The 25946-nt window shown below is 43.4% G+C and overlaps 2 protein-coding genes across 5 annotated transcripts in view; one reads left to right on the forward strand and one right to left on the reverse strand.

The window, feature by feature from the left end:
- CTH (cystathionine gamma-lyase) overlaps nt 1-16039 on the reverse strand; it is a 52700-nt gene extending 36661 nt beyond the window's left edge. Inside the window, exons 1-4 of one of the 4 annotated variants that reach the window (XM_039485285.1) lie at nt 15943-16039; nt 5441-5656; nt 1200-1281; nt 652-747 (exon numbers count right to left, since the gene is read on the reverse strand). In XM_039485285.1, the coding sequence (XP_039341219.1) occupies nt 652-747; nt 1200-1281; nt 5441-5608 (346 nt within the window). In that variant the 5' untranslated portion in view covers nt 5609-5656; nt 15943-16039. Of the gene's footprint in view, nt 1-651; nt 748-1199; nt 1282-5440; nt 5786-6057; nt 6189-15942 lie in introns of those variants that run through there. The other 3 variants (XM_039485284.1, XM_039485286.1, XM_039485287.1) reach the window with 3 other exon arrangements.
- Nucleotides 16040-16087: 48 nt separating this feature from the next.
- The window catches only part of ANKRD13C (ankyrin repeat domain 13C), a 53036-nt gene continuing 43177 nt past the window's right edge, over nt 16088-25946 (forward strand). The window contains exon 1 of the mRNA XM_039485276.1: nt 16088-16655. Within this exon, the coding sequence (XP_039341210.1) occupies nt 16292-16655 (364 nt within the window). The 5' untranslated portion in view covers nt 16088-16291. The remainder of the gene's footprint in view (nt 16656-25946) is intronic.

The raw sequence follows: 25946 nt of genomic DNA on the forward strand, positions 1-25946 counted from the left end.
ACCCCTCCTGTTCACATTTGTGAGGCCACTAAAGAAGATCACAAGATAACATGGGCTGCAATGTTATCAATATATGGAAAACTCACACCTCAAAACAGACTCAGACAAGGCTTTCACAGTGCCTGGTAAAGATAATAGTTTGGAATGAGTTGTCTGAAACTCAATCCAGAAGGATTGAGGTGATGCTAGTGAGTAGAACAGGTAATCTAGAGGAAGCGACAGATGATATGTTTTTTTTTTGTTTTGTTTTCTGGAACACTGGCAATCTGGGGCCATTTTGGATCTTTACCTGCTACTGGATTCCTAAGTCGAATCAACATTTATCTGTGCACAGCTAGGAGGTTAGGACTTTTCCTCTCACCAGTTAGCCATACCTTTTGAGTTCTCCAGCTGAAACAAGTGCAACCATTCTACAAACATTCATGTCTCCACCTTTGGCCAATGAAGTCATGAAGGAATGGTCTGTTATTAAAGACTTTTCATTGCATGAATTATTCTTTCCAATTAAAAATATTCCCATCATAAATATGCAGTTCAAACAATAACTGGTTGAACATCCTAAGTGCTTAGTTATCTATGATCAATTTAATATATTTAAGGAGGTGTACAGCTAACACAGTTAAGACCCAACATATATTTGTGCTTACTTACCTCCATAAACATCATCCATACAGATAACAGTGTCTCCCATCTTTAATAAATGTGCAATATTCATAGTAGCTGCTAAGCCTGAAGCATAAGCTAAACCTAGAACAGAAAAAAGAATCACCATGGCAGAGAATAGACACATTTATATTTTATTAGAGAGATGTCTTTACATCATGTTATGAACATAAAATTTCTGTTTCCCCTCCCTCCCCCGTTTTAGAAAGGACCAGGTTCTGCCACTCTTACTTATACTGAATAGTACGTTACTGCATGAGTAGTTCCACTGAACTGTAGAGTGGAGTTGATATTTATATACTAACCATTGTTAGCATTTTCGGTTAAAGAATATTAATTCAGGTATATTTTAAGAAAAAGAGATCAGACCAGTGAAGAAGCTAATGAAGTAAATGCTGACAGCAAAAGCTGAGTTAAATGATTTACTGTTAGTGGTCAAACTCTGGTGCTCCAACCCTCTTAGGATACTTTTACTGTGTATCTTCAGAATGGACTACATGCTGACATATTTCTTAATGAAAATGCTGAGAGCTTACAGTACTTGGCTCCATCCAGTGCGGCTACAGCCTTTTCCAGGCAATTCCGAGTAGGATTTCCACTACGGCTATATTCAAAACCCTGTGGTGAAAAGAAGATACAAAAACAACAGTAAGTGTTGGGGATTTTGGAGGAGGTGCTGTACAATAATATAGTTAAACTTGTACTGACAATTACCTGTCTTAAAATTTGGTAAAATCCTAGCCCATCCAAGAAATCCATATTCCTAACACTAAAGTTAGGCATCCAAAAAATACCCATCTGCTATCACAAGCTGTTGTACACCACCCCACAGAGATCCAACACCCGTTGCTTGTCAGAACAGAAAACAACCTATTTGCAGTCAATCTAAGCACTCTCAGAAGCTCTAGTAAGTCATTTCTCTGAGACATAAGCTAATTTGGCTGGTAAGGTTTTAATATGTCCTGTTATATTTTGTTGATAATTAGTCTCACATTGAAAGACTACTTTTACTAAAAAGGGCTTCTATAGTTCAATTCCAAGCATTAACATTTATCTCTCCATTTTGGGAACTGAGGCTAGAGCTTCAGCTGCGGGAATCTGCACAGCTCCACAGATTTCATGTAGCTATGCTAATTTACATCAACTAAGAATCTAGCCTGTATATCTAAATCACATGCATCTTTTAAAATTTAGGGGTTAGTATGGGAAATCTGGATGCAGTGTGTGCTCATTAAAGTACAGGCTGTATTATAATGAAGATAAAACTACAATAAATTAATTTTTAAAATGGTAGCAAATTAACTCAGTTTTTGGCACCAGCTGATTTTAATCATCTTATTTTAGCAATAATCTTATGAGACTCCCTTGTGGACGTTCAAATAGGACATCATAATCTCTCTGGTACTTTGCAAAGGGTCCAAGCACCTTTAACTCCAGTTGACCTCAATGGGAGGCAATGAGTATTTCAGGATCAGGCTCAAATATAGTGTAATTAGGCTTGAGCCTGCATCCATTGAAGTTAATGGTAAAGCTCCTACTGGCTTCAAATGGTGAAAGAACAGGTCCTGTGCCACAATTCTGGAATGCAGTGCTGTCTCAAGTCTTCAGCAATGCATGACTGACACACAGTGATGTCAAAATATATAATTGTTAGTCACATGAGCTGCCTCAGAACAAATGTTTACGTATCTGCAATAATAAACTGAACTGAATCCAAAACCTCCATGGCTCTAATCAAAGAGAAAGATGAGTGTCCCTTTTAACACACACAACACTCCTGCCAGTTGCAAGGCAGGTGCTGCATAAGCCTGTCAGTAGATTTTGAAAGCCACCAAGTTAGTCTGAAAAATTATGATCCTCAAAAGGATAAGTATTTTCTTGGCACAAGTCATCCTAAATTCCAACTGGCATGCTGGGAAGACCTTCACTGGTGCAATGAGCCCAAAGGCCCTCAGAGGGACACTGGAGCTTGTCTAAAGAAACTCAACAGGGAAAACAAAAAAAGAAGGGGAGGAGGGATGTATTCTGATGTCCTTCTAGTTTCAGAATCCCAGCGTAAAGAGATTCTTCATCCTGTTCTGGATTCTGATACAAGCTCACACAAGGTAAGGAAGTTGTCTTTGAACTTGCAGTAAGAACGTGGCCGAGAAAGTTGGATAAAAAGTATTTTCCATTAACTCTCCTGTATTTCTGTTCTCCAATTGACTGTAAACAGCTTGTGATTATTTGCTATTTTAACTCAAATTTGGCAAATAATTATTGGTCTGTTGCTCACTCACACGTATTTGATATTTAAATTCAAATTCTGTCAGGAGGACAGTGAGAGGACATACTGATCACATGGTATGTTTCCATTCCTTAGTTAAATAAGGGTAATGCTTAGAATGGGGGCAAGGGGAGGGGGAAATCACATTTATTAATTCAAAAGTTTATTTTTCACAATTATTGCCCAAAGTCTGCTTAAAAATCTTAGTTTCCACAAAAATTTCCTTCAGTATTCTCTATTATATTTATGGAAAGCGAGCAGCAAATGTTTGCTAACATTGTCAGAAGACAGGTTACTGGGCTAGACGGACCCTTGGTCTGACCCAGTAGGGCCATGCTTATATTCTAATTGAAGCAAATTCATTTAACAATACGGAGGAGGTTTTTTTGTGGTTGTTGTTTATTACAGTATGGGTCCAGATTACATTCTGCTATCAAATTTCAGATGAAGTAGTATTCTGCTTGCCCCTATACCATGTGATAAAGGACAGAACATTCATCTAGCTATCAGTTTCCTGATGTCGAAAGCACTACCAGGAATCTACATCAACACATCTACAGAGAGTCAAAGGCACAAAGAGGAGTAAGGTACTCAACTCCAACTGACTTTTAGTTTGTGACTTTGAAAATTTCCCTCAGAGACTGTATGTTTTTTCAGATCACAGGGAAACCTATATGTCTACCTGGGGGGAAAAGATTGATGTTGCTGGCTTCATTTGTTTACTTAAGTTAATACAAGGGAGGGATAGTAACATCTGGACCTGCATACATGGGTCTTTTTTTTTTTTTAAATGACTACTGATTTAGGGTGTTTAATTTGAGACAGCTTAGAGGGCTCTGATTTTTGGGGGGCAGGTACTCAGCACTTCTTAAAAATCAGGCCCCTTTAATATATCTCAAGCTTGGCACCCAAAACATCACTAATCAGGTGAAGATCTTGGCTCTGAATCAATGGCATTTCAGTCTCTTTGATCTTTGCCAGCAGGTATTGTTTCCTTCAGCCTACAATACAATCGCTTCTGTGCAACTCAACCCCTTCTCTAGCAGAATTTGTAGTTTATGGAGTATTGCATTGCTTTTTGCTCTGGTCTGCAATAATGACCACTTTTTAGTAGTATTACAGTTAAGAGAAACTGTGAGGACCATATATCCATGCCTACAAACTATCAAGGAACTTTTTCTATTACTCTTCCTCCATACTAATACTGCCGGGAAATCAAGACTGAAAGAAGAAATACAGTCTAATGACCTGATTTTGATCCACATTCAGCTAATTGTGGGAGATATTAAGTTCCAAGCTGACTAGTCTCAGAGGAAAACAAGTTTGCCTTCTCCAGACTCCTGCTACAATTCTGCAGTAAAGGGGCAGAAACAAGGGAGGGAATTATGTTTTTCTTCCAGCCTATTTTGCGTGTTTACTTAGGGTTTCTCTACACAGGGGGAAAAGTCCAAAATAGCTGCTGTGCACTAGCTATTCTGCATTAACCACCACAACCACCCCCCTATGGATACCCTTACTGAGCACTAAAAGTGCTGGTGCCCATTAACATACTTCCAATCTGAATTAAGTTAAGCTAACTACCTAAGGGTACAGTTAATGCACAGTAAAGGTGTCCACACAGAGACAGGGTAAGAATTTAAAGTGCACTATCTACTCTACACGGCGGGAGGGCAGCCAAGCCCCTTCTTTCATCATTCTGACATTGCTAGGCTGTCAAGCATTACATGGTTAAAGAGTCAAAAACTTTATTAAGCATTATAAATGTTGATTTTTAAATGCATAATGTGTCTCTGAACTGAGTATTTAACGATAGATATGCTGCTTTGGACATGTACCTATTTGGGCAGCTGCCACCTGGTTTATGAAACTTCCAAGCTGTGATGTAACATTTAAAGTGCAGTGGCAAAGGATTTCTGTTCTATAGTATGCACTGGAATCTCTAGAGTTAAAAATGAGTCTGCATTTCCATTCTGGACCTTTTTGTGATACAGAGGAGGATTATTTACAATGATACAGAATTTTTGCTTTTGGCTGAAACTTGGCATACTCGAAAGAGCCTGCTCCAGGGAAAATAAGTTTGTTTTGCAATTTTGCAAAACAGAAAATTGTTGAGACTTCTTTTTAAACTCTTCAGCTGTAAATAGTTTGCTGCTTTACATCCTTTTTGTGCCCCCAAACTGGATTTTAAAAAACCACTATGTCCAGCCTGAATGGACAGGAAACAAATTAGTTTCTCTTACAAATTTGCGCCTGTTTACATGTGGATAATTTGTGTAAGGGTCAGAGCTGCACCTACAGGGAGGCACGTTTCTGCTTTAGAGGGGAGTAAACCTTTTACCCCACCTCATTTCCTGACAGGTTGAAAGAGCCTTTGAAACCGACATCTGTTCCATTCCTGTGATCTAAAACAGAGCATCCGTGACTCTCTCGCTTTCTCTCGCTCACTCCCCACGTTTCCCTTCGCCCCCCATCACCCCTGCCACTCCCTCCGCCGCCGGAGTCCCCACTCACGCAGTGCTGGCCGGGCGCCTGCTGCTTGAAGGTGGTGGAGAGAGAGATGGGGGGCACGACGGCCATGGAGGTCCATTGCTCCGGCTCCTGCCCGACGTGGATGGCCTGAGTGGCGAAGTGCTCAAAGGGCGGCAGGAAGCCCTGGGGCCCGTCCTCAGCCTTCTCCATGGGGCGCTGTGGCGGTAGGGAGCCGAGGAAGGCGGCTGGTGCTGGCGGCTGCCGGGACAGGAAGCGAGGCAGGCTCAGGCTACAAGTGCAGCCGGCTGCTGTAATACACCGTGTTCCAGGCGCTGGCGAGTGCCTGCAAACCAGCAGCTCCGCCTTGCATTGCACAAAGCGGCTGGGGGACGAGACCAGGCCAGGCGTCGCCGCCTGGGCCTGCCCCTGATTGGCGCAGGGTGCTGGGCGTTGCGGCGTGTCCCCCGCCCCGGGTGCTGACCCAGGGAGACCCAGGCGGGAGCCGCCGTGTGTCCCCAGCTGCCCGGGGCAGCAGTGCTGCGCCACTGGCATGCGCGGCCCATGAACACGCGTTTGGATGCATAAACTGAGAATCTGCCAGGGAGACAACGGTGCTGGGTCCGTGCCAGCCCAGGCTGCAGATATTCCCCTGGACTAACACAGTAATAGTTGCTCTCGTGTCCACTGCACCGTCTTACAGTTCCGTACCACCTGAACGATCCCAAAGCACCTCACCCACACTATAACCGGGGTAGAAAGGGAAGTGGAGCGCAGAGCTCCCCTGGCTCTGCTAAAGCCCAAGGTCTGGTTTGGTGAAGCAGAGCGCTCCCCCTCCTGGCTTGGTGCCCTCAGAGCGCTCCCTCCTCTTTCAGTTTATTTTAACTGCTCTTGAAGTGCAGCTGGCTGTGGGGAGAACTGGTGGCTATCCAGCTGACCATAGCAATCTGCAACGCACTTCTTTCTGCATAACATCTCTAATATACAGTCTTTCCTATCCATAGCTAAAATTCTTAGCCAGGTTCTCATCATCTTATGTGGTGATTGCTACATCAACCTTTTCTCTAGCCTTGACAAATGCAATGTTGCCCCACTTGTATGCAGTCAGCATGCTGCTGAAAAGGTCATTCTGCAGGCTTGTTGCTTCGCATGTATCACCCCTCTCTTTGCATCTGTCCACTAGCTCCCCCTCCTCTGTGTATCAAACATAACCTACTGTTCTTCTCTTTCAGTGCCCTTCACAGCCTATCGCCTCACTACCCATCATCTCTCCTTCGCTACTGAGATACCAGCTTCTTGCTTCCAATTGGCCAATGATGCCAGCCTTTGTAACCCACCTGTTACATTTTCACACAAGCACCTTTGTGCTTATTCCCATGCTACCACACTTAAGAGAACTTCCCCATGAATATCCATAAAGCTACCTCATTGTCCTCCTTTAAATTCCTCCTTAAAATGCTCCTTTTCCATGATGCCTACAAAAAAACTTGACAGCAGTTAGGCTGTTGGCATGCTCACCCAATTGCCAGTCATGCTGACTAACACTGTTTTATTGTTTTCTTGTACTTTCCCATCTGTTTTTATCCAGCAGTTATCTCATCTTATATTTAGATTGTAAGCTTTTTGGGGTAGGGACTCTGATTCTGTTCCATGTTTGTACAGTGCCTAGCACATTGGGATCTTGGTCCCTGAGTAGGGGTCATGGGCACAATGGTAATATAAATAATAATAATTTGGGGGGATTGTGGACAAAGACACCAGGGTAAAATACTGTGCTTAGGAAAAAGCATGTGATCTTTTTGGTGACTATGCAGAACAGACCCTATTTATTCATACAGTCATCTTAAAAAAAAATCCCTGATCTCTTGTAAGAAATCTAACCCCACCCTTTGCAGTCACACAGCATGCAACTCAATGTAATTATTGCAGGAGTAGGAAGGGATGAATCAGTCCTACTGGAATTTGAACCTATGGTAGTTGTTTCTCATTGAGCATTGACAATATACTTTGTACAGTTCCAGTGTTTCTCCTGGGATCTGAAAATCTTCCTTTCTCCTCATTTAGCTTCCCCTTTGTTTTTTCCTGCTTTTTAGGTTTCCTTTCTTTAGCAAGTAGACAGCTTTTAATTTCTATTTATTACTTCCACAGCATCAAAGATATATGCAGTGTTTTATATAACATGTAATTTACATAGGTCATTGACTTAAGGAGTTTACAGTTTAAACTGGGTGCCTGCAATATAAACAATAAAAGAAAGAGACATGGCAATGATGACATAGAATCATAGTCAGGAAAAAGGCAAAAGTTGAGAATGGGGGATGGGACAAATGGAATATTAATATCCCTTTGTATCATTTAATTCACACACATACACACACAGAGTGCAAAAGGTAATTTTACCACTAAGAATATGTTACTGCTTGTTTTCATTGTATCCGTTTCCCTAAATATCTTTTTTATCCTTGATAGGGTTTGTCACCAAACCTTTAACCTAGTTACAAAACATGGCTATGGGCCAATCTACAGTGCAAATGAAGACCATTGTCTTGATTCTCCTCTCACTTACACTGGAGTAAATCCATGGTGTAGAACAAATGTGAAAGAAACTGGCTTGTGTTTTTAACAAGGTCGGGGGAAATGAGTGGACTTTTCTCTAACATTAATAGTCATGACCTTATTTCTGTGAATAGGGCTTCTTAGAGAAAAAAATAACTCAGCTAGTTTGTACAGTAATGTGCAGGATGGTTTTGCTGCAGAACTGTAAAAAAAGATGCAGTAGAGCTCTTTATTGGTAGAGTTACTGTTTATTGTGTCATGGTTGACAATTCTGAGTAGCATTACCCTTTTAAATATTGGGCCCTATCCAGCTAAAATGAGGTTGCATGACTACTGGCTCTAGGAAGAATGTGTACCTTTCTAGCCCCACTCACATCCCCAGGTTCACCTATTACACCCTTTAATCCTACCATTGTATATGGCAATCTGGCCCCTAGGATGACACTGATGTCTTCACCAAACATGTTCAGTGAGCCCCCTAATGTCCTACTATGGGACTATGCTTTCTTTCACTGACTGACTATCAGTTATTTGAGGAAGAAATTTAAAGAAGCCATGACCAAACTTATTGGACTCTTCCTGTTTGAAAGCTGGCAGTTCAGTTTCACAGGTTAGCAAGGGAGAGGAAGAAAGATGCTTAGGTGGTCCGAAGTGTATCTCTCTGCTCCACTCCAAAGGTAAGCAGGGTGCCCAATGTATTGTCTGTTGGGGATTGGAAGTCATCTTCCACATAGCATGGTACAATATAGAAGATAAACTATACAAGTGGACTGGGAGTATGCCTCATTAATGGGGGAGAATATGAGATCCTACCAAACACACAGTTCCTAGGAAGTGGTTTCATATTATTTTAATATTCTAGGTCCATAAACCAACATAGGCCAGTACATACACATATGCTCTACAACTACAGAAGAATGAGCTTATGAGCCAAGTAAAATATTGGTTTGCATGAGCTCTCTCTCCGAGGCTGCTGTGCAACTCACTTCCAGAGCTTAGAAGGAGGCTGTTTTTGTTTTAGGGCATTAGCAGCTGGCTCACCTTTCTAATGAATGCCTCGGCTTGCTACAGAGTTAGTCTTCTTCTCTTTGTGTGACTCAGAAGATTGAGGCTATTTTATGGTGCTCCTGATCTATTATTATGGGTGGATCACATCACAACATTTATATTCAAGGTTAAACAAGGGTTTCTATTCCAAGACCCTTTTCAAGTGCAGTAACTCCTCACTTAAAGTCATCCCGGTTAACCTTGTTTCCTTGCTGATCAATTAGAGAACATGCTCATTTAAAGTTGTGCAATGCTCCCTTATAACATTGTTTGGCAGCCACCTGCTTTGTCCACTGCTTGCAGAAAGAGCAGCCCTTTGGAGCTAGCTGGTGGGGGCTTGGAACCAGGCAGCCCTCCATCAGCTCCCCGCTCCCCTAAGTTCCCTGTGTGGCAGCCGTCCAGCAGGCTATCAATTGCCTGGCAGTTCAGCTGTCCCTCCCCCAACTGCTGTGTGCTGCCCCTGCCCTCTGCCTTGGAGCTGCTACTGGGAGTCTCCTGCTTGCTGTGCAGGGGAGCTAATGTCAGGGTGTCCCCTGCTCCTGCATCTTATCTACACAGAGCAAGAGGGGGACATGACAGGGCTCAGGACTGAGGGAGCTTGCTGGCAGCAGCTGCTGTCTCAACTTGCTGATCTACTTTAAAAGGTACAGTGGGGTCAGCGTACTTAAAGGGGCAATATTTGTCTCTCTCTCACACACACTGTTTGTATCTCTGTCTCCCTCTGCCATGCTGTCTCCCCTTCCTCCATTCATGCTGCCTTGTAGAGCATGAGGCTGCATTAACAATGTTTTAACCCTTGAGGGCTCAGCTGAGTGCTAGTTCATCATTTAGCAGTAAGACATTCCCTGGGAAATATTCCACCCTCTGATTTCATCACCTCAACCAAGCTTCACAATTAGGGTGACCAGAGAGCAAATGTGAAAAATCGGGATGGGGGTGAGGGGTAATAGGAGCCTATATAAGAAAAAGACCCAAAAATCGGGACCGTCCCTATAAAATCAGGACATCTGGTCACCCTTTTCAAAATCATCATTGCTATGTATAGTATTAAATTGTTTAAAACTTATTTTGTGCATGTGTGTGTGTATATATATATATATATATATATATAAAATCTTTTGTCTGGTGAAAAACATTTCCTTGGAACCTAACCCCCACATTTACATTAATTCTTATGAGGAAAGTGGATTCACTTAACATTGTTTCACTTAAAGTAGCATTTTTCAGGAACATAACTACAATGTTAAGCAAGGAGTTACTGTGCTTACAACTTTCTCCAGTTTTTATTTTTCAAGATGAATTTTCAATCTTTGGTCTCAGTATTTCTTAGCGAAGTTTGAACAAAAATGGTTGACCATTTTTGAGTTTGAAAAGAGTGGGAGACACCCCCCACCCCACGTTTGTCATTATAACCACTTTTTTTTCCAACCTCAACAGCAGGTGGTAGGAACTTGAAATGTAGGAAAGACTTAGGTAGTAACTAGGTCACAAATATGCTTTGCAGTGGTCGGGGAAAAATCTTTTTACATTTTGTCAAAATATAAGAGTTAAAAAAACATGCTTTGCATATGCAGCACTGGTTACTCTTATGAATAGGAAACCAGAAGAAGGGATCAATCCTACATTCCTTGAACATGCAAAACTCCTACTAATTTAATTAGATCATAGGCAGACCTTTGATTTGTTCCTTTACAGTCATTCTTATATTGTGAGAGGCCTGGGTGGGTAGACTGAGGTCAAGGAGGAAATAAAATAATATTGCTTCCATGTAGAATCTTCCTACCTCCAGTCTGACACATCACTATATCACATTATTTTGTTTCTGTTCTTAGAGGAATTCCGTAGGGCCTTCTCAAAATATACAGGATCACCCAGGATAACTCCTTTCACAGACTCCCAATAACCTAATATTTGGTTCTCAAAAATGTTCATTCTATGGTAAACCAGAAAAAGCTCTGTCCTGGTTCCATGGACTACAGTTTGAGAAACCTCAGAACAAGAAGAATTCTTAGCAAATACAAATATATTTATAAACAGCTTCAGAAACAGTGATAGCCCCAAAGAAAAGGAGAGAGTTATGTAACACTTCTAATTAAGAAGGATCCTGGAGTTTTGTCAGTTCTAATTTCTTTATTACCTGATTTTGCTCAAGCTTAATTTTCTCCAGCTGTTACTCTTTCTCCCCTTGGGCAATAAGTCTCATCTGTATCAGGTCAACCATTGTGAACATTAAGGCAAAATATAATTTATTTTTTTAGATTTGGCTGGTCTAGCTAGTTCCATTTACTATCCTCAGGGGTTTAGTTTTGTGTTTTTCTGTGCTGGCAAAGAAGCAGGTGGGAGGGTAGCATATCTCTTTACATACTTTCAGATAAGGAGGCTTCCAATATTTCAGTAGGAAGGATTTATTTTTGAGCTTAAATATTATTAATAATTGGATTGGTAATAAAAAGAAATCCAGATACACTAAATAAATAATTTAGTTGGTCTTCTTTAATTGTTTTGGGCTTTGTGCAATTTTTCTTTTACCTCTTTATTCTTGCCTGCCTTTTGCTCCCTACCTTGTTTCGGATTATTTCCCCAGATCTCTTGTCCAATTATTTTCACATTTCCCTACTGGCTCTTTGTTTCAATCTCTTCCACCATCTCCCCCACCCAGCATCCAGCTCTTTGGTCAGAGAGACGGTTGCTGCGATACAGGGTATCTTGGGATGGGGGAGAGGTTATCTTCCAAAATTCCATATCCTCCTACTTTCTTCCTCCATCTCATGGGCCTTGCATCATAGCTACATCCTACCAGTCAAAAAGAGCTGGATGCTGCTCCTTGAGTCAGCTACAGGAGCTGCTTAAGAAATCTATGAGGTACTCTCTCCCTTAGGGCTTGGTATACTGTCCCTTCAGAACTTGGTCCCAAATGAATATGCAAAAATGCTGATGACCAGTGCAGCTCCCTGTCCTTTTGTCAGTCTTCTCTCTAGTAAATTAAATAAATAATAATAATAGGAGATATACAAATCTCCTAGAACTGGAAGGGACCTTGAAAGGTTATTGAGTCCAGCCCCCTGCCTTTACTAGTAGGACCATTTTTTGCCCCAGATCCCTAAGTGGCCCCCTCAAGGATTGAACTCACAACCACCTTAGGTTTAGCAGGCCAATGCTCAAGCCACTGAGCTATCCCTCCTCCCCAGTCTAGTTGTGTGTCTCTCTCCCCACCTCACCTCCTTGTTTAGTTTGTCTCCCTCAGTCTGATTTTAGCTGTGATGGATTAGTTGCTGCGCCAATGGGACCCATGCTCAGGGGCCCTGGCCAATTGGGGCACCCCAGCATCCCACGCCTGTTGAGGTGCGGGGTTGGGGCACGGGGGCTTTGCCCCACTCCCCCTAACCCCGCTCCCTGGCAGGAGTGCTGAGCACAGGGGTGGGGCAAGCTCCTGCACCCCAATGCCATTTCCCCTGCAGGAGCGCCGGAGGGAGGTGCGGGGGGGACTGCAGGCGTAAGAGGTGGGGAGGGGCCCCACAAGCCCCTAATCTGCCTTTGGATTTTAGGATTTATTACTGCTGCTTCTCCTGTGGGAAACTCTGTCTTGGAAGCATTGTTTCATAAATAACTGCAATTGCTGAAGGGAGGTGGGGGCTCTGACATACAGGAAGAGGTGTGACTGACAAATTTAAATTCCTGCTTAGCCTGTGTCACAGGTCAACACTGAAAAGAACAAGTACTGAAAAGAACGAGAAGTCTCACCTTAGAGACTAACAAATTTATTTGAGCATAAGCTTTTGTGGGCTAAAACCCACTTCTTCGCATGCATGCAGTGGAAAATACAGTAGGAAGATATATATATATATATATACACACACACACACACAGAGAACATGAAAAAATAGGTGTTGCCTTACCAACTGTAACAAGAGTAATTAATTAAGGTGAGCTATTAGGTGAGCTATTCTCAGCAGGAGAAAAAAAACTTTTGTAGTGATTATCAGGGTGGCCCATTTCCAACAGTTGACAACGCAAAAGAATAAATGGACACAAGTCAGACGTCAAGAATTATAACATTCAAAAACCGGTTAGAGAACACTTCAACCTCCCTGGTCACTCAATTACAGATCTCAAAGTCGCAATACTCCAACAAAAAAACTTCAAAAACAGACTCCAATGAGAAACTGCAGAATTGGCATTAATTTGCAAACTAGACACCATTAAATTAGTCTTGAATAAAGTGGATGGGTCATTATACAAAGTAAAAACTGTTTTCCCGTACTAATTTTTCCCCTACTGTTACTCACACCTTGTCAACTGTTGGAAATGGGCCATCCTGATTATCACAATGAGGGAGAAGCAAGACTTGCTTTAAAGTGAGATTACTGTGGAAAAGTTGCTGACTAAAAAAGACATTGTGGGATTGCATTAATTACACAGCTGCTTGTGATGTTGCATTCCCTAATGTTTTACGGAAATATGCTTATGAGTGTGAATATGATGTAACTGGAATATGCTTCATGCAAAAAGTCTCTTGTAAGGTATCATTACAAAGCTTATGATCTACTCAGTGTGTTCATCCTATTTGTTCGCATGTATTATTTCTATGTATGGAGTTAGGAGAAGCCATTAAGGGTGCTTCAGAATCAATGACCTGTAAATGGCTCTGTTTACTTGCAAACCTTCCTGGGTATGTGCGGGCCAGCCCTGGAAAAATGGAGGCTGGGGTCTCACAGGACAAGTGAACATGTCACCTGATACTGGAATCCATCTTAAACCTGGTGCTTTTCCATTTAGAAGGAGGTGTAGGGACCCAGAGGGACAAAAGATTCCCGCCTTGTGTCAAACTATAACAGGGGGTGGAACAGGACAAAGGCGGCTGCCAGTCATGAGAAAACCCCTAGTTTCCACCTAAGATGTCTGCTGAAACTAACAAGGACTCTACCGGGGAAAGGATTGGGCCCAGATTAGGCAGGAGTCTAGTCTGTGAAAGAAGCTTACTGGAACATCTCTGAGAGTGAGCTATTATCTGTAATCAGTTTCTTAATGTATTAGATTTAGACTTGCATGTTTTTGCTTTATTTTACTTGGTAACTAACTTTGTTCTCTCTGTTATTACTTGAAACCACTTAAATCCTACTTTTTATACTTAATAAAATCACTTTGATTAGTATACCCAGAGTAAGCGATTAATACCTGTGGGAGAAAACAACTGTGCATCTCTCTCCATCAGTGCTATACAGGGCAGACAATTTATGAGTTTACCCTGTATAAGCTTTATACAGAATAAAATGGATTTATTTGGGGTTTGGCTCCCATGGGGAACTGGGTGTTGGAAATAGGTGACCTGATCTGCAGCTCTGGGGGCATGGACCAGACCTGGGTCTGTATTGCAGCAGGCTAGCATGTCTGGCTCAACAAGACAGGGTTCTGGAGTCCCAAGCTGGCAGGGAAAACGGGCTCAGAGGTAATGCCAACACGTCAGGTGACAGTCCCAAAGGGGTCACAATGCTATTTTGCTTACAAGTTAACTTTAATTGATTAAGCAGCAAAGAGTCCTGTGGCACCTTATAGACTAACAGACTAACACTAATTTAATTGATTAGTGTAACTTTACTGTTGTACAGTTCAGTTACACCTGTACCATGAAACAATATTTGGCACTTATGTAAAGCTATCTATCCTAAAGTGTTGAATAACTGAACCTCAGAATATCAAAGGCAGTAATGTATATTATCTTAATTTTATAGATGGAGGAACTTGGTCACCATTCGTGTCAGAGGCAGGATTAGAACATGGGAATTCCCAGCTCTTACAGACATGCTCTGTTTACTGACTCATGCTGCTTCTCTACAAATGAGTGAAAAAGGCTTCTGGTAGCTTCTGGCACAGCAAATTCTACCGTGAACTGAAAACAATGCTGTGTCCTTACTTATCCACACATGACAGGTTTGATGGTTCTCTCAATCACCCCCCAAACTGGTGGTGTGGTTGCTGTAGCAGGAAGTGGAACACACTGTGCCCCTCTCTCTGTGCTGAGGGGAATGTGGACAGTTATGTTCTGCAAATGTAGCAACAAAAAGGGAGCCAAACCGAGGTTTTTCAGAACAGGTTAGATGAACACCTGTCAGGAGGGACTATGTATAAGTAGACCATGCCTTGAGTGCAGGGGACTGGACTGGATGACCTAATGAGGTCTTTTCCAGTCCTACACTTCTGTTTCTCTGCTACGGTGATCAGATGTCCCGATAAAATTGGGACCGTCCTGATATTTGGGTGGTTGTCCCGCATCCCGACCGATTTTGGTCGGGACGCAATTTGTCCTGATATTTTGCTCTGCCGGCAGCACTGTTTGTTTTGTTGTTTTTTTGCTCCACCATGTGTCCCGATATTTTCTTCACCTCATCGGGTCACCCTATTCTCTCCCCAGAAGTCATGCTTACAGGAAGGGGAAGGTATATTTAACACGTTAGATAAGCCGTATTAAGATGTGTGTTAAACTCCTACTGTAGACAAAGCAGGTTACCAGGCCAAGCTAGGCGGTAGGACCTTTTTCTCATAATGTAAGTGTGACCCGTTACCAAGCTGGTTACTACAGCACGGACTGAACTGGGAACACCCTGGACTAAGAGCATCAGCTGCTTTATCTAAGGAGCCGGTGGCCGCGTGGAGCTGTCTCGTGTCTGAGCCCCGCAGCGACCCCCGAGGCCGACGGAGTCCCACGCGCAGCGCAGGGCAGCGCTGCCGGTGGGGCCTTGAAGCCGGGACAAGGCTGGAGCTGTAACAACGCCCCAGGGTTACAGGGCAATGGCCGCTCGGCTGAGCTGTGACGAGCGTAGCCCTGACGAGGGCCACTGCCGGCAGCCGGTCTCCGCTGGAAGGGGGCGCGGCGTGGCGCGGCGCCGCCCAGCCCAGAGCCCGCCTGGCCCTCGTACCGCCCCGCGCCCCGCGCGGCGCCGACTCACCCGCCCCTCGGCCGGCTCTGCGCCGACTGCTCCGCGCCCAGCCGGCCCGCTGTGCTCTCGCGATGTGCCCGGCGCGTTCGCGCCTCCTCCTGCCGCGTCCCTCTCGCGAGATCGCTTCGACAAGATGGCGGCGCGGCCGGGCCGCTGAGCGGAGCGGCCGGAGGGAGGGAGGTTGTTGTTGGCTCCCCGGAGCCTGCTGGGTCCGGGCTGTTTACGGTGGGGATGCTGACGGGACGGGACTCGCCGCCGCGGCTCTGAGTGTCTCGTCCCCCCGCAGCGGCTCCGGCTCCCCCCGGCTGCGGCGAGTCCCCCCGGCGGGGCCCCCCCGTCCCCGGGGCCGCCGCTGGCGATGACCGGAGAGAAGCTGCGCTCGCTGCGCAGGGACCACAAGCCCAGCAAGGAGGACGGGGACCTGCTGGAGCCTGGCGAGGAGGAGGCGGCGCCCGCGCCCGGAGGCGTCTTCACGGGGGGCCGTGGGGGCAGCGGCAAGGGCGGCCGCGCCGGGGGCCACCGCATCTTCAGCAACCACCACCACCGGCTGCAGCTGAAGGGGGCCCCGGCGGCCCCCGCCACCCCGGGGGGAGTCAGCCCCGCCGCGGAGGCCGACAAGTGCCCAGGGCACTTCCCGGTGCACGAGTGTGTCTTCAAGGGGGACGTGAGGCGGCTCTCGGCACTGATCCGCACGCAGGGCATCGGCCAGAAGGACAGTCACGGTGAGTGTTGCCCCGACCCGCGCCTGCGGACAGCAGCCAGAGCCTCGGAGAGACCCTCCTCGCCCCCGCTCCCAGGAGAGAGCTGCCCCATCCCGTTCAGAGAGCGCCCACCGCCGTCCCTGTGCTCCGCCCTGGAGCTGCCAGAAGGACAGAATTCCCCCATATTCCAATGGGCGCACCCTCCCTAACCCACGCACCCATCCCTCTGTCATCTACAGCCAGGGCATCTCCCAGAAAGATGGGCATGAGCAGTGTGTCAGTGTGTCCCAAGTTACTTTCAGGAACGCCCTCATCCAGACCCAGGACACTTGGCCAGTAGGACAGCCACGTCTCCCATTTCTTGGGATTGCACCTCAGAAAAGTAGTCGTAGTGGGTTCTTCTTATTTGATGCACCCCCAAACGGTGGTCCACACCTGGGACATAGTGCAGATGGATTAGTGGGGAGATATTTCTACCCTACTCTGCTTGTAGAGAGGATCCCCAATTCCTTCCCATTTACCTATGTGATACATTATCCTGGATTCCATTCCCCTCCCTTGTGGAAAAACCTTTCCATATGTGGAACTACAGGATCAGTCAGAAAGATGACAGTGAGTTTAATCCCCCCCCCCCCAATATACTCTAGGAGGGAGATTCTTTATTCAGACACCCTGTGACATTACATAGGGTACAATCTGGACTGATAAACAGCTGTCCCCTCTCAGTTCTCTAACTTGGGGTGCCTTTTACATTGCTTTGCTGTAAGAGCTACCACTCCTGGTCTGGTCACACTAAGGCTTTGTCTACACTGCGCACCTTTTAGCGACATGGCTGTGTCACTATAGCTGTGCTGCTAAAAGGCATGCAGTGTAGCCACTATTTGTCGGCAGGAGAACTCTCCCGCCGACAAAAAACTTCCGCTCCCAACAAGCGACAGTAGCTTTGTCAGCAGGAGCGCTCTCCTGCCGGCAAACCGCTGTTCACACTACTGTTCACAGCTTTTCATCAGCAAAACTTTTGTCGTTTGGGGGGGTATTTTTATTTCACACCCCTGAACAATACAAGTCTTTGTTGTTCAGTTTCCAGTGTTGACAAAGCCACAGCCTCCCTCATGTAAATTATACTGCAAGACTGCTACAGCCAGTAACCCTTGAATCACACTGCAGAGCAACACCAGCAAATTTCTAGCCCCAGACTTTCCCCCAGAAATGTACCCCTTGTACTGGCCAGCACTGTCCTGGATAATATAAGCTCATATATCAGAGGGGAAGCTGTGTTAGTCTGGATCTGTAAAAGCAGCAAAGAGTCCTGTGGCACCTTATAGACTAACAGACATATTGGAGCATGAGCTTTCGTGGATGAATTTCGTGTTGCATCTGATGAAGTGGGTTAGTCTATAAGGTGCCACAGGACACTCTGCTGCTTTCATAAGCTCATACAGTCCACAATTTTATTAATAGAAAATGATATGCACAAATCCTGTTATCCCAAATTGAGCTTCCCAAACACACTTGTCCCGATAAAACAGTAAAACAAGTTAATTAACTAGATAGAGAGAGATTTTAAGTGATTATAATTAATGAAGCATAACAGTAGAATTGGTTAAAAGAAGATAAAAGTAAATCTCAACTAATGCCAAACTTAACAAGATAGAGTGAATTCAAAACAAAGGCCTCTCTCACCACATGTTTTAGCATTCATACTGGCTGAATCTTTCAGTCAGGATCCCTCCCCAAGTCCAAAGCTGTTTCCTTTGTTCTTCAGGTATTATGGATGCCATGGGTAGAGAGAAAGGAGGAATAATTTGAGGCATCTCCTCTCTCTAGCTCTCTCTTCTTTGAGAATCATCTCCTGCTGTGGTTCAGGAGACAGAAAGCCTATGTGGATGGGAAACCCCAGCTGTTCCTTTGTCAGGATGTAGATTTTCACCCACATCCTCTTTCCTGCCGAAGAATGGCCACTTAACCAGGTGGTGGTCCATTTGGTTTTGCTGACACCTGCCTGAGGAATTGGATAGCCTTTTGTCTCTGGGGAACTGGTTTGTGGCTGCCCCCACCAGACTTAGAACATGTCGAGTAATAGCATACAGATGAATCCTGTAACTTTACATGCAATGTTGCCACACACACTTTACCTGGACAATAATGATCAGCGGGTTATGAGTTTTCAAATGATACCTCACAAAGCATACTTTGCACCAAATTTATTATAATCCTGTAAAAGAAGGAAACATGGGAGTACAGCTATCACATGCCCACTTTAAGGATCAGTGGGATTGGGACAGTCCAGAATTTAGAGGAGAATCCTGGGGATATTGCTTCCCTAGGAGGCCTTTTTCTCACCCAAAACCACTGGATTGGCCAGAAGCCATGGAATTGAGTAGAAGAATAATCACTACCAGTTCTTCTTACTGGACCACTCTCCCTTCCCCTGTGGTGAGGCCCTCATCATCTTGCCTACCCCGTTTATAGTGAATTCCTTTCAAGATTTCCTATTCCAGTTTGGCAGGATAGATCCTTTGGAGCAGATTCTTTCTTACTTATAATCCAAGTGGATTCCCTGACACTATTCTTCTACTATCTCTGTTTGTGGTAGTCTTGTGTGGGACCTGGCAGTTAGCGATAGAAAAATCATAGTAAGTGAGTCTATCTCTTTGCAAAAGTAGGATTCATTCTCTCCCTCTGCCCCACAACAGAAGAGAGTGAAGCCTTTCATCCTGAAACTATTGATGTAAGCGCAGTTTAGCAAGCTGCATTGTAGTATAAGGCTGAAAAAGCTTCCAATATGTAACATCTTTGCACATGCTCATAACTTACTGATGTTCTATGTTTGTGCAAATTCACCTCTGGACATAGGTCAGTTTGGGCTGGGGAAAAACTTTAAAATTGTCATAAGTGATTGAAAAATCACTTCCACACATGCTCTAAGACTTGAGTGGAAGGATTTGGGCAGAGTTTTTCCCCAGCTGAAGGACACTCTGGATGAGTGATCATAACGTAAACTCTTGCACACCACAGTCCTTAAAAATATTCTTTAAAGTTATGGGTAGGAAAAAGGAGGATATGTGGGGGGAAATACAGTATGAGGATTTCTCTTTTAATGCAAGAGTAGGGCATGTAACTTGTGGTGTACGCTTTGCAAATTCTAAATTTTGTTTTTAAATAAAAAAAATCTTTCCTTTGCTACGATACAGCTATCATAATGAAACAAATGTGCTACTTCCCTACTGATGTAGCCTAATAGAATATGGTTTTTAGCTATATAATAGCAATGACAAAGGTGAAGACTTACCTCCTTCCCTAATTCATAAGGTTTGAACGTTCAAAGCCTGATCAAGCTTCTTTAAATACTAGTATTATCTTAAACCTGAAGGGTTCCAATTAAACAAATAGAGGATAAAACTGGAAAAATGTGCGGGGCAGGGGAGAAGGGGAAGGGATCTGCCTCCACTTTTATGATCTGCAGGTACCTACAGGGAGGGTGACTCTACATATACACATTTTAAGATACCACTATGTTCAGCCTTACAGACTCTAGGTAACTTTCTTTCTGGTTCCTTGGACGGTTGTGTAAGATAGGTTTTACTATTCCAGAAGAGCTTCGCTTGTTGTCCATACTTGCTTTATGGCTGTTTTTATATGCATTGTGGCATCATGTTAAGTGAAAAGATGGATTTTTTTGTGCTGAACTGCTCCATGAAAACCATTAATTTGGTTTTTAGACTCCAGCATCTTCATCAAAAGTGTACAAACACTTGCAGCTAAAGCCTTTGACTCTCTACTTGTACAGGTGCTGGATTTTGCATATGAGCTTATAAAAATGTTTTGTGCATGCAAACTCTGGAACCTAAAACATGTTAAAACATGCATGTGCACAAGTGCTAGCTTGGATGAGCCCCCAATGAAAGTCTGATCCTACATGTGCAAAGAACCAATATCTAGTGAACTTCAGTCTCTTAATTTGGTCTGTCATCTGTTGTTTTATGATGACAGGTCGCAAACTAATTTGATCTTTCTCTTTCCAAACTCTTATACTAATACACACAACAGCCACTTGAAGTTTACAGAATCATTTAAGTAGCTGTTAGTACAAATTAACTTATATTAAAAGTTTATGCATGTCAGACCCGTAATAGTTGCAAAACTATAAATGATCCAGTAGTTTATTCTCCAAAGCTGGCAATGTTAATTAGAACTTGTGGCATTAGATGCATGATATACATGACAATTTTTAGGACTCACTAAGGTGGTGGCTGGAAAAATAAAGTGTGGAATGAGAATGAACCTGATGATTGATCATCTGTATTTTCCATAAGTAACTGAGCCTGAAGAGGAGCTCTGTAAACTCAAAAGCTCACCCACCTTGTCTCTCTAATATCCTGGTATCAGTACAGTTACAACAATACTTTGTCACGTTTGGTATTTCATTCTTTTCCAAACATACCTCCTACCTCTTGTAAATTGCATCAAGTCCCAGGATGTTGCATGAGGCGCCTCGTTCCTTATTTATATATACTACATCAGGGGTGGGCAAACTATGGCCCACAGGCTGGATCTGGCCCCTCGGGGCTTTGGATCCGGCCCGGGGGATTGTCCCCGTGGGCCCCGCACCGCTCTCAGAAGTGTCTGGCTCCATGTCCTTGCAGTCCCCAGGTGGGGGAGCAGAGGGCTCTGTGTGTTCCTCTTGCCTCCAGGCACTGCCCCCCGTAGCTCCCATTGGCTGGGAATGGGGGACCGCGGCCAATGGGAGCGTCGGGGGGGAGGTACCTGGAGGCACGTCAAGGGCAGTGTACGTGGAGCCCTCTGTGTCCCCACCTCCCCCCAGGGGCCGCAGTGCTTCCTGGAACGGTGGGGGGCCGGGGACAGGGCAGGCATGCAGGGAGCTTACCTTGGCCCCAATGCACGCCGCTACCACCGCGGAGCTGCTTTACGTAAGCAGTGCCGGGCCGGAGCCCAAATCCCACCCTCCCAAATCCCTGCCCTAAGCTCCCTGCCTGCACCTCACACCTCTCTTGCACCCCAACCCCCTGCCCTGAGCCCCCTTTGCAGTCCACCCCCCTCCTGCACCCCAATCCTTCCCTGAGCCCCCCATACATCCCACACCCCTCTTCTGCCCCAATCCCTTGCCCTGAGCCCCTTCCTGCACACCGCATCCCCTCCTGGTCCCCAGCCCCCTGCCCTGCATACAATTTCCCCACCCAGATGTGGCTCTCGGCCCAAAAAGTTTGCCCAACCCTGTACTACATTGTACTACTTACATTTCCTCTTTTTGTATTACTCCAGTAATAGTCTGCTTAGTCTCTGTCCCTTTTGTATATGTAGTCTCAATCACTGTAAAAAGCAAGGTCTTACAGCCTTTTACAGTAACTTCCTATTTCATAAGTGACTTGCTTGGTGTTTCTATTATAGAATGGATTCTGTTATAAACTGGGTTCTCTTACACTATAGATTTTACAATAGTGATGCATATGTTAGTGCTCTAATAGTATTAAATCAAAATTCCTTACAGTAAAGTATCAAAAAGCTGATTATAGTTTTGTCATAATTTACGGTGTACATAATATAGTCTTTGAGTAAGAAAAGTTAATCTTACTACATGGCTCTTACAGATGGTTTCTGATTGCTACTAATTTTGCATTAGAATTTCTAAAAACAGGTAAAATTTTAGACTTTTAGTTATCGACTGTAGTTGTAATTTAATTGTTGTAATTAGATTGTAGCAATCCTAACACTATTTTTAAAAAACCTATATTATAGCTTCCCTAAACATAGTACACACTGATACTTGATAATACTCTTGAAGCCTTATTTTCAATGCCATAATTAATAAGCCTAAGGTGACTGGCACATTTAATATGGAGTTCAATAAGACTTCAAGACTGTTGTATGTTAGGATTGCCTGCTTCCATTTATCTGGAATTCTGTTGATTTTTTTTTAATCCAAATTCCATAGATACTAATTAAATTGTAAGGCCGAGACTTTGCAATTTACTGGTACTAGGAGACTCCTAGGAGAATTTTGTGTGCTGTAAAACAATTTTGGCATTTTATCAACTTGAGACTTAAATTTGCCCCTTAAATTCCATCCCAACAAACCAAAGTCAGGCCCTGTAGGTTTCTTAGATTAGGCTAATGAGCTGGCTAGTGGAGGTGCTCTGCAAAAAGTTGTGCCTGGTTGGTTTTCAGTGATAATCTGTTACAAACTAGTCACTCATAGTTCGTACTGAAATAGTTATTCTCTCACCCCTAAAAAAGAAGAATATTTGTTAGACACCTTTCCATTAAAACATTGTTGTAAGTGTGACTGGGTGCAATTTCCATCTTGACCTTTACTTTCTTTAGTTCTTCTATGGGCTGTAGATACAAAAGTCCTTATAAAATATTCTTGCTATCTTTTCAAGCTGTCTCAACCTCTGTGCCCCTACTGGTATAATCTGGCCCAGGGCCAGCCATGTCTTTTGACATCACATTCTTGAAATACTACTCTACTCCACTGCCTCTTCCCTTGTGCCCTCTGCAAACCAATTCATCACCACAGGCCCATTTTAGAGTATCTTATCCTGTGATAATTAAGTAGAAAATGCTTCACTATTTGTAACATGGAAAAAAAGGACTTTTGTCTGATTTTGTTCATTTACTAGTGCTGTGTGCACAATATAGTATGATGAATGCTTAATTCCAAACTAAAGCATTTTTCAAGTAAATATTCCTCACACTTTTAAGCAGTATGTTCACATTCTTAAATAAGTTTAGGAAACTAGCAATCTAACCTAATGGGCTTGATTTAAAAAAAAAAATATGGGAGGTGAGTTAAGGCCCTCAAAATTTGGCCATATATCAGCATACTTTTGAATGATAAGGTGTTAATACCCTGGTTTTTTAAAAACAAATTCTCAACTGTTGTTCAGTGTGGAAGATTCCTATGCCAGCAGGCTCCTATCATCTTCAAGCAACCCCTTTTCAATTTATAGTAGTAAAATAATGTCCTGTTTGTGCACTTCATCTAATGTTCTACATTGTAAAAAACATTATATAGATACTCACCTTACAATGTAACTTGCATTTCTTGCTTTTATACTACCTTTCCATTTGCTTTCACTCTTCTCATAATAGACCATAATGTTTCTTCATTACCTTCTATGTCTTCTTCCTATGTTGTGCTTTGTACTGTTTCTTCATTTTCCCCTTCATGAATCTCCCCCTCTACCAGACTTTTTCTAACTTATCCCATCAGTGTTCCCTCTCCCTCCATGCTCCCCTACTCACAGAAACATAGGCCAGGCATCTAACAGACAGAAGACTAAGGACCAATATGAAAGAATGGTGGCCTTATTGTTCTGAGGCAGTGCCCAGGTGAGAAGCCAAGATATTTTTCTGAACAAATTGCTGTCAAAGGTGAGGGTACTGGGATTCCTGTGAGTACTGTTCCTGGATTTTGCTTAAGGAGCTTCAGCCTCTGTCTGATAAATTGGCTGCTGGGGAAAAAGGAGAACTCTCTCTTTTCTTACCCCAGACTTTCCTCACACTAGAAGCTCCTGACTTTTGTAATGACAGTTGAGAATCTGTTACTTTTCCTCTCCTCTAGCTTCTTGGCTAACGTAATGTGTATATCTCATTTTTTCCTTGTCGTCCCTCATCTGTCATATCAACCTGTTGTATTGTCTTAGAGTTGGTCAGCAAGAGCTTTGGGGCAGGGACCCCACTTGTTATGTTCTTGTACAGTGCCTAGCACAGTCCTGGTCCCTGACTCAGGCTCCTTGGCACTAGCACAATTCAAATAATAAATAAGAGCAATACTCTACTCTTCCATGATCTTTTAATTTATTTTTTTAAGTCCCTTTTCCTGCTGACTATCTCCAGTGACTGCATCTGTTGCTGAGAGCTTTGCCAGTCACCGGTAGAATGAAATTGGTCAGAGTTCTGAATAGCACTTATGAAGAGTAGTAAGGCTCTGGTTAGCTTTCATTTTGTTAAAGCTTCGCAAAGTGCTATGACCTATCCCAGGTATTGGAACTCTGCCTGTGTGCAGACTGGGAAGTCAATTTTCTGTGAGTATATGCCTGGTTGACATTTGAAAGAATTTTTGGGATCATAAGGCTTAATATTCTAAATGAAAAATTTAGATTCTACAGAAGCTGATGGCATTTGTACGGAAAAGATTCCTACTCACCACAGGTGCACAGGTGAGTGGACTTTAAAATCCCTGCTTACTCCTGACTCACATTTTTTAGATTACTTGTGTGGGATTGTGATGTTAAACTTATTCTATTGTAGAATGACTACTTCCTTGTGTGAGGTCACATAATTAAGTGGCCATTTCCTGCTTTCTGCAGAGAGCATAGTTTGGTGCAAAATATTCTTATAATAAGTGAATGTTAGCGTGGCTGTTGTGAGTTGATATTGCATAAGGAACTAGGACATAGCAATCTGAGATGCTGTTAGTGACCCAGAGAGGAGAATGGTTTTCACAGCACATCTTTTTGACTGATTCATAAAGTTGCATTTATGACCTCTCTGTTGGTGACTGTTCACCTGTCTGGGCCAGAGATTTTATGATGTCTGCTTTAAAGCCATAGGTATGAAGCTATTGACTTAGTGCCTAGAGAGAACCTATGAATTTTTGGGGTTATTTCTCACAAAAGTATACAAAGAAATATCACTTCCTTGCATGTGGTGTTAGCACTTCTTACTGTTTTCTGCAGTGCTGCTTTAAAGTAACAAGTGCATCCAGACTTACACATAGTTACAAGAAATGCAAGTTTAGTGTTTGTTAGTTTTTAGTTTCAATAAACATTTTTGCTAAAAATCAATAGAATAGTTAAATATATGCAGTTAAATGGAAAAATATAGCAACATTAGGTTGCACAAATAAAATCAGTCAGGGAATTTAAAAGGTAAGGTTCCAATACATTAACCTAGAAGAACAGTGTTCTGTATAATTCATGGTACATACTTCATGACAGAGCTACAAAAGATGCTACTTGTTGTGATCCAGGGGCCTCTTGATGCCATTTGGCAGAGGGGACGGGATGCATAGAGTTTTACAGGGATCCTACTAGATCAGGAATATGCATAATAATCCACCGAAGGGTGTTATGTGAAGTTTCTACTGTGAGCCAGTAGCCCGCTGGTTGTCATAATAATTTCAAAATGTATGTATAGATAATATTTTAAAATTGTGTATCTGTACTGGAAATTATGTTCTCTAAACCTGTGAGTTGAGGCAGGTAAACAGAAGGTGACATGCATAAGACTACCCCCTACCTGGAAGGAGCTAATAGACACTTACACAATATCCACATAGGGAGGTAT

Source organism: Mauremys reevesii, linkage group 8 (genome assembly GCF_016161935.1).
Source record: "Mauremys reevesii isolate NIE-2019 linkage group 8, ASM1616193v1, whole genome shotgun sequence".
Classification (NCBI taxonomy): Eukaryota; Metazoa; Chordata; order Testudines; family Geoemydidae; genus Mauremys; species Mauremys reevesii.